We start from the raw sequence: 9371 nt of genomic DNA on the forward strand, positions 1-9371 counted from the left end.
TGGGCTATGATGCTCGCCAGCTCCTTGAGTACCCTGGGGTGAAGATTGTCAGGGCCGGCTGACTTGAAGGTATCCAGCTTCTCAAGATGTTCCTTCAGAAAGTCAGCATTAATGGAGGGCAGGGGATCACCTTCATCCGGACTTCCTGGCCCTGTAGCGGGCATGGGCGTCCCATGGGGCTGATGAAAGACTGACGCAAAGTACCTATTTAATAGGTTGGCTTTTTCCTGGGTGTCAGTAGTCAGTTGCCCCATGTGGTTCAGCAGGGGGCCAATGTTGCCCCTGCTTTTCCTCCAGCTCCCCACATATCTGAAAAAGGACTTTTTATTGTCCTTGATGCTCAAAGCTAGCTGGAGTTCAGTTGCAGCCTTGGCTTTCCTGGTCTGCTCCCTACAGGACCGGACCAGTGCAGAATAATCCTCCTTGGAGGTGACTCACATCCTCCACCCTTTGTAGGCCTTTCTTTTTAGCCTCAGGAGGTCTGCTAGGTCCCTGGAGAGCCAGGGGGGCTGCTGTGCCCTCTTGCTGCCTTTCCTCCGAGATGGAATAGACTTAGTCTGTGCATTGTAGATCTATCTTAGAATGTTTCTGGCAGAATATGTACATACTATGAATATGTACAGTGCAAACTGCTGGAGTAGATGATCTACCAGTGTGTTCTTCACTTGATGTTGTTGGTAGGGTTTCTACCTTGCATGGCTTTCTTAAGTTTCTCAGTATGTCCTTTGTGGTCCAAGAACAGTGCCAATTGAAGTTTTTGGAATATTGCAGCACAGGATCAACTCAATATGATAGTTTATCAAGAATATTGCTGTAACAAGTGTTGAATTCAGCAGTTGTTTCATAGTAGCTAGGGTCAGGAGGGACCTGAACAGATCAAGCCTGTCTCCCTGCCACAGGCAGGAACGAATGCTGGGTTCACAAGACCCAAGACAGGTGATCGTCCAACCTCCTCTTGAATTTGCCCAAGGTAGGGGCGAGGACCACTTCCCTGGGAAGTTGGTTCCAGATTTTGGCCACCCTAACTGTAAAATATTGCCTTCTGATCTCTAACCTAAACCTATTCTCCATCAGCTTATTACCATTGATCCTCATCACCCCAGGTGGTGCTGGGGAGAAAAGGGCTCTACCTATTTGCTGTTCTACATTGAATGAGTGCCTTGTTTATTCATGCAATTCCAGCATGTGTACTTTGGCTAATTGTTGATTGTGAATCTACTTCAAGACACATGATGCATCTTGTAAATTCTGAGTCATACCTCCCATGCTTCTTTGTATTCAGTGATGCTATCAGCTCTGTTGTAACATTTGCTTAAGGGTGACAAGGGCAAGTTTCTTCTTGACAATCTCCATCAGAGGTTTTCATGTCAAGGTCATCTGAAACAGAACAGAGTTGATGCATCAGTTTTGCAAACCTTTTGGCAGAGTTGATGCATCATGTTTGCAAACCTTTTGGGTATCTAATAATGAACTAAGTTGTAAATTCACAGCAGCCATCTTGGAATCCAATATAACTACCATGATGGAAATGTTACAATTGGTCTCCTCAATTCATATAATGTTGGTTTGATCATTGGAATTCATTTTCTAACCCTAGTGAGGGCCAAATATTGACCAAAACATGAATCCGTGGCAGCCATCTTGGATTCCAAGATCGTGATTACATGCACTACTTGCCGGATAGAAAAGCTACATTGCTTGGCATGGGTAGACCATCCCTACTTGTGACAAGCGGCAACAGTGTGTTTCAATGAGTTGCCTACGGGGTGACACCTCTACCTTTTTCTTCTTACCCTACAAAAAAAGAAAAATGCCAAACAAAATGGGAAAAAAATATGTTTTCAAATTAGTTTTTACCATCCAGGCCTCTTCTGGTATCTGCTTTGGGGCTCTGAAGTAAAACTGGAATATTTTCTCCTGAAGGGGACTCTTCCCTTGATGCCTACATAGTTTGTTTAATAGAACTGTTTCGTCTTCTGTGACTTGATTTTGTTATTAAACCACAGCCTTTGCATCTACAGACACTGCTTAAACCACTCCAGTTCCTTAATCGAATGTGAGAATGTGATACATACTGTTGGTTAACAAAGACCTCTGCAGCTTCATAGAGGGAACAGCCAGAGAGTGAAGGACACCTGGGCTAATGAATGACCCTTTAGGAGAAAAGGGAACATTAGGATTAAGGTGCAATTATACAAAATGTAGCCTAAGAGGTGGCACCAGCTACTGACTGCTCTGTCTCTTCCTCACATGGGCTTTTATTACAGGTGGCATTGATCCACTTCTCCGTGGTCTGCTCGTTGATCATGCAAAACTGATGAAGCAGAGCCAAATGGTTGTTGTGGAACTCCAGGAGCGGCTTTTTGAACAAAAAGAAGTGATGGGTTTGGATCTAGCAGCCATTAACATGCAACGGGGAAGAGATCATGGTCTTCCAGGTAAAGAAGCACAAGACTGCTTGTCTTGTTATATTACTCTCCTGTGTTTGTGGCAGTTCTCAAGATGTCCTAGGGGTTTTACAGATTTGATTAATGTGATGGGATGGAAAAAAGGATCTTTGCAGCTGCCTTCTGGATAGGTCTGAGTGAGATAAAATTGCATTTGCAAAGGCCAGAGAAAATTATGTTGCAATAGCTGAGACATGAGGTGACGGGGGACAGGATGGATAATGGAGGTCATGTCTTAGTGGTGCTATGTGGAGCAATGAGCATAATTTAAATGTTGGCTAGATGTGAGGACCCGTGGAGGGGTCTGAGCTGAAGAAAATGCCCAGGCTAGTCTTAGTCTCCTATCCCTTGTAGATTTTTCAGTGCAAGAGTTGCTGCAAGTCATCATAGACCCATGTCCCTGGGACCACTGTCCTCTGGGCGCACAGCAAAAACTATAGTCCCTGGATAGGTAGTGCATCAGTACACTGGCCTTAATTTAGGACTCTGTTCTTTGGACACAGTCTGGTTTGTAGAAATGCCAGGCCACGGGGTGACACTTCAGAAAGTTGGAAGTACCTGAAAACAGGGATTTACAGTGCGAACCATTCTTCAGCCTTAGTTGATCCCTTCATCCCCAGTGCTTGACAGTTATAATGTAAATAGGACACCATACCTACCTTCTAAGGCTCTGCCCACATCGTGGAACCACTGCATCCTGGTTGGGAGGTTTCCAAACACAAACCACCCACCCTGGAAATATATCAGTAAGGTGTCTCTAGCATTGTCCCCAGCAGCTCCTCTCCCTCAGTCTTGAGAGGGATGCCCTGGAGCAATGGCACTGGTGTTTCTCTGAGTTTGGAGTGTGCAAGTGGGAATGGGTCACTGAGGTCCCCATAGTGCAGACATGACTTTAATGGCTACTCCTACTTGCAAAGGTGACCCACCTGGTCAGTCCAAGCTGTGAATGTAAACAGCATCTGGGAAAACACGCTGCTGGCTGCAGTCAGCTCTGTGCTGGATGGCAGCATCTACGGAAGGGGCTCTTAAGAACATGGACAAGATAGACATTAGGGCTGTGCGAAATTTCGCCGGCAGTTTTGTTTCAATGCTGTTTCAACTTGTTTTGAGCTCAAAACAGCAAAATCAAAATGGAACAGAGAGCTTTGAAACAGCCTCAGAACAAAATGAGGCAAGTTGAAACATTTCGAGTTTTGAAGCTCAAGCTGGGCTTGCCTGCAGGGAAACAAAAACTGATGTAAGGAGAGGGAGGGGGAAGAGGGGGGAAGGGAGGGGAAGGACTACTCTCATTATTGACTGTGTAGCTGGCCAGTGACTGTCATCCTTCCCTGAGGTCTCTTCTAATCCCAGTGCTCTGGGGGATGGATGGAAAAACTGCATAAAAGGCAGCATTATATGAACTGCCCTGCTTTCTGCCTTGGTGTCAGTTGAGTGAGGGCGCGCCTTAACACACACAGTGTCACCCACCCTCACCCATGTAACGAGTTTTGCCTGTCAGCAGCTAGAGGTGCAGGGCTTCTGGGTTCTGGGGCCCTGCACCTATCTCCTCGACAGCTGGCAGGCTTTGTGGTCTCAACAGGGGCTAGCAGGCCTGCAGCTTTCACCCTGCTGCGCCTTAACACACACACACAGTGTTACCCATGTCACGAGTTTTGCTTGTCTGCAGATTGAGGTGCAGTTTCCCTCAAACCCCTGCACCTATCTCCTTGAAAATTGGCAGGCTTTGTGGCCTTAGCAGGGGCTAGCATCCCTGCAGTTGTGATCCAGCTGTGGCTTAACACATACACGTGGTATGAGTTTTTTGCTTTCAAGACTTTGAGGTATAGTTTCCCTGAAACCCCTGCACCTATCTCCTTGAAACTTGGCATGCTTCATGACCTTAGAAGGGGCTATTATTTCTGCAAGTTTCATCCAAATCAGACCAGAAATGACAAAGTTATAGGCTGTTTTGAGCTTCCCCATTATAGCCTGTCAACCTATAGCCTATATAAGCAGTTTCAAATCAAAATGCAAGTAAAAATGGAACGGTGCCGTTTTGCACAGCCCTAATAGACATCAACAAGGTAGATAGCATTAATGTGAAACAGCAAAGCAGGGCACAGAGGTGGAGCTGCTGTTTCTGGTGAGAGGAAGATGGTAGCAATGACTGCTCTGTTGTGCTCCCACAGGGTACAATGCCTGGCGACGATTCTGTGGGCTTTCAGAACCTCACAACCTGGATGAACTCGCTCATGTGCTGGGAAACCAAAATATGGCAAAGAAGTTCTTAGACCTGTATGGGACACCAGACAACATTGACATCTGGATTGGGGCCCTTGCAGAGCCCTTTGTTCCCAAGGGCAGAGTGGGGCCCCTCCTGGCTTGTATCTTTGGTGTTCAGTTCAGGAACTTGCGAGATGGGGACAGGTAGGCTGACCTGCAAATGGATCTGTTCTTCCATGTGTAGCAAACCCCTGCAGTGTCAGGCACAATCACTACAGCCAATGAGGGATTTACTTTATATTGAGTATCCTAGGGGTTAGGGTCACAGGCCAATGGGAAAGGACAAAAATGGGTAAATAGGCATTCACAGCATAACAACATACACTTAGAGGACAAGTAAACAGGCAGTCGTCAGTACCACTGGGGTACATACATTCAGCCCAGTCCCCTGCCTACCTCTGGAGGTGTTCCCAAGAATCAGACTTAAGTCTAGAGTCGCTCTGTCTAGATCTGTTGGTCAGGGATCATGTCTGTGGTTCATCTGTTCTGTGCAGAGGCACCTCTTTCCTTCAGTCCATCCAACAGCAGCACCATCGTCCCCACGTAGCCAGTCAGGGCTCAGAGGTTGCTTCTTCCTGCTGCCCCCAAGGTTTTCTGAGATTTCCAGTCCAGCAGCAGGGCTCTGCAGGGTTTTTCATCACATCATCTTCCTGCTTCCAGTTATAGTCTATGGTCAGTCAGCTGATCTCCACAAGCTTGCTCCCCTTCTGTCCCACACACATATCATTTTTTCAGTGCACACGATGCATTACATTACACAATGCATACGTTACACATGCAATTTACAGAGGAGACAAGCAGCAGCATGTGTTCAGCGACCTGTTTCATTTCCTCCCTAGGGGACCAGCCCACTGCTCCCAGCTCCAGGACACAGCACCAGAGTTTGTCTCACCTGAAAGGACCTCCTGTGGTGAGGGGCAGCTGATTAACTCCATGTGGTCAGGCACTTCATACTGCACAGGTGGCCTGTAGTTGTGCCCTTCCCTGCTAGTCCTTACCCCAGTGGAGGTGTCATTTGCCCACTGAGGAGTATGGAGAGACCAATTACTTGGTGCCTTGGAGAAAGGCCCTGCCTTGTCCCTATGGTATTAGGTAAAGCGGGGAGATCTCAAGTGCTTGTGTAAGGGCCATGCAGAATCTGGAGCTGATCCACATCTAGAAACACTGCATGCCACCCGCCTGCATGGAGCACGGGAACAACCAGCCTGGATCAAACCACACTCCATCTACCCCAATTCCCGATCTCTTACAGTAATCAGTGCCAACTGCTCATGGAAAGGGGTAAGAATCCCACAGTGGGCATGTGTGGGATAAACTGTCACCTACATTCAATCAATCATCTGCTTTGTAATTGATACATTGGTGTAAATCTTAAGGCCTAATATCTAGTATACCCCTAACTATTTCTGTTATCTATGTGGATATCCTCTTTGAGTTTTACTAAATTCTTTGTCTCATAGATAGCCTGTGTCACAGCCTAATTATGGATTATGTTGGAAAGTGTTTCCTTTCATCTGGTTTGAATTTGCTTCCTCCCAGTTTCATCAACTCTCTCTTAGTTCTGGTGTTGTCCCATTTTCCAGTTACTTTCTTTTTTTTCTCTCTCCGTATAAGGAGTTTCACCATGCCTTCAATCACTCTTGCTGCCTTTCTCTGAACTCTTTTATTATGTGATACCTTTTGAGACAGTGTGACCAGTGCTGTATCAGCACTATTGGAAACTGCATCATGACAACCTCATGTGAAGAAAACAGTCTATCACAGGAACTTCTATGTGGAAAAAAGTATTGCAGTGCCTACATACAACAGAATCCTGTTAGTGTATTTACTGATCAGACATTTTTAAATAGAGAAGGGATACTTCAGCTACTTCAAGCTGATATTGCCATGATTAGCACCTATTCTTATGTGAAAGAGATTGTGAAGCAAAAATATTAGAGCCCCAGTATATTAGTCTCTAAAAACAGACTCTGAAGAAAAGCAAGGCACACCATTACATCTCTTTGAAGGTGGTAATGTTTGAATGGATGGAGACCAGTCTGTATCAGGCCAGCATGAAACATGTAAACCTGTTTATTTGAGTGTTTCATTTATTGCCACCTTAGCAGGTCTTAAAATATGCAGTTTTAATTCAACTGGTAAACAAAAACTCTGCCACAACTTTAACTCTGGTATCAGAGTCAGGTATCACTTTCTCACAATAAATGGCCTTTAGGCCGTTTATACATTCAAAAGTTGGTGATCTTTCCCCTTTTATACCACAGCCTAGTCATTAGAGCAGGGTGTGGGAGACCGAGTTCAGTTCAGGAGGAGAGCCTAGAACTCAATGCAATTCCTTCTGCCGCCTCAGGGGATTCAGGACCATCTGCTGCAGCCTCAGGAGAGTTCCCTCACAAGCTATACACTATTCTGGAACTGGGTGCTCTCATTTCATCTTTGTCAGGCTGTTTCACTGCACATAAAAGTACCAAATGTGATTGGGGTTGCGCTCCTTCTAACGCCATGGATCTTGTATTCTTGGTTGTATGGTTGCTCAACTGCAACCAGAGGCATGCAGGGTGCTTCCACCTAGGCCAGCAGTTGAAACACTCACTGGGAAATGGGAGATGTGAGTGTGATCCCCCTGTAGCTGAGGAATGTCTAAAAGCTAGGTCTTCCACTTCCTGTGTGAGTATTCTAACTACCATGTTAGTAGGCAGAAAGGTGGGTGGCATCATCACCGCCATTGCTCAAGAGTGAGTGTGTGTAGCTGGTAGGTGCTTCTCCTGGGTCGGCTTGGGAATGGATCCCAAGCACCCCAAGTTATATACCTAAGGTCCAAGGATGAGTCAGACTTCAGGCAACTCTTCCCACAGCTCTTAGCTAGGCCACATGGCTTCTGTAGGCACCTACCTGCTGAGCATCTCTACTTCCTTAGTTGCTTCTGGAAAGTGCCTAAGTCTCCTCATTTTCTGTGTAGGAGATTTAATCTTGTTGAATTGGATCACCCTTCCAGAGTGTCAGTGCTTATATTTTTGATGGTGTGCTGCCTAAACAGTTTGCAAGCTCTATTTGTATCTGACCCTTAGTCTGAGCTCCTGCATGGCACTGGCCAAAAGTGTCACTCCATGATTCCTGAGTGGTCTGAAATATTTAAATATGAATTAACTGTGGACATGGAAATCTAGACTTAGCTTTTGTTTGCCATATCTGCTGATGGCAACTAATCCTTAATTTTACTTTATGCTCAAAATGGCAATATGGCAGCGCCTTTACACACCCCAGAGGCTTTAGTCATTTTATTTGTGGCTGTGCTTGGACATGTAACAAATATAACAGGGACAGTTGCTATTCAGTCCTCAGCTTTGCAATCACTAACATCTTTTGTTTTTCACAGTGCACTTGAGCTGCACAGAGTCCCTAGGATTCTGTGGTAACTTTACAAGGGGTTTGCCTTATTACAGGATACTTATTAGTATAAAGAAATAAATTGTTTAAATAATGATGGAATTGTAGCTTCATTGCAGCAATGGGGGAGGGGGGGTTCTCTTGTGGCTTTGTTGGACCTACATTTCTCTCTTCCATTTACGCTTTTTACAGCAAAGCCATCTTTTCATCCCTGTGGAGAAAATAAAGCCATGATCCCCCAGGCTGAGTTCACCACCAAGGAAGAGAAGCACAGATTCTTACTCTGTTATTCTTGCTGCCTCTTTGCAGGTTCTGGTGGGAGAACCCGGGGATTTTTACTCTGCAGCAGCGTCGTGCCCTGAGCATCATCTCATTGTCACGGGTGATCTGTGACAACACCCGCCTCAGAATGGTGCCCAGGGATGTGCTCAAGGTCAACAGCTATCCCTGGGACTTTGTGAACTGTAGCAAGATTGACAGTCTTGACTTGTCATCCTGGAAAGAAGAGAGTCACAGTGGACCAGAAGGTAGAGTGGACCCTGCCATCTCTCTGGCCTTCTGCCTACATGTTTCCCCGACACATAGCCTTGAAATAGACATCGCCAAATGAAGTGGATCAGCTGTCATGGAATGTGTGCTGGCACAGCTGATCCACATCACTGGGTGAAATGTCACCTATTGTCCCACAAATAGATCTTGTGAAACAACAGGTAATGTGTTCCCTGCTTACAAAGACACGCCCTGGAAATCACAAGGGTATATCTCTGTGGGCGTGTCTACACATGCATTTATGCCAGCTTAAATTTACTGCACAGTAAATTACTGTGTGGTAAACGGGAATAGACTGGTGTCTACATGTGTGGGTGACCTAGGACTAAGTTTAGTCCTGGGTCAGAGCAGCCTGCCATGTGCCCCTGTGGCCACTAGGGGGTGGGGGGGAGTGGGAGGGGGGGAGCTCCTACCTCCGGCCACATGGCTGCAAACCTTTGGGATTAACTTTGGTCCCAAACTGAATACCTGCGTTATGCAGGTATCAAATTTACACTGGAGTTGTAAGTCTCCATATTTACTGTGCAGCATAGGCATGCACATGTAGACGTATGCCCTTACTGCGAAGTAATTTCAGTTACTGCACAGTAAATGCACACGTGTAGTCATACCCAAGAGAAATATGAGTGATAGGACCCCTGTGGAAACTCTTCCTCCTGGTACTTCTTGGCCTTCTCAGCCCAGATCTACTCTAGTGCTCCCCTTACAGCCCCCCTCCTTCCCCTG

At 46.1% G+C, this 9371-nt stretch overlaps 1 protein-coding gene across 1 annotated transcript in view; it reads left to right on the plus strand.

Moving 5' to 3' along the window:
• LOC102372031 (myeloperoxidase-like) overlaps nt 1-8706 on the plus strand; it is a 96878-nt gene extending 88172 nt beyond the window's left edge. The window contains exons 10-12 of the mRNA XM_014527332.1: nt 2268-2438; nt 4616-4853; nt 8406-8706. Coding sequence (XP_014382818.1) covers nt 2268-2438; nt 4616-4853; nt 8406-8706 — 710 coding nt within the window. The remainder of the gene's footprint in view (nt 1-2267; nt 2439-4615; nt 4854-8405) is intronic.
• The last annotated feature ends 665 nt before the right edge of the window (nt 8707-9371 follow it).

The sequence above is a fragment of the Alligator sinensis genome, unplaced genomic scaffold (assembly GCF_000455745.1).
Source record: "Alligator sinensis unplaced genomic scaffold, ASM45574v1 scaffold1348_1, whole genome shotgun sequence".
Taxonomy (NCBI): domain Eukaryota; kingdom Metazoa; phylum Chordata; order Crocodylia; family Alligatoridae; genus Alligator; species Alligator sinensis.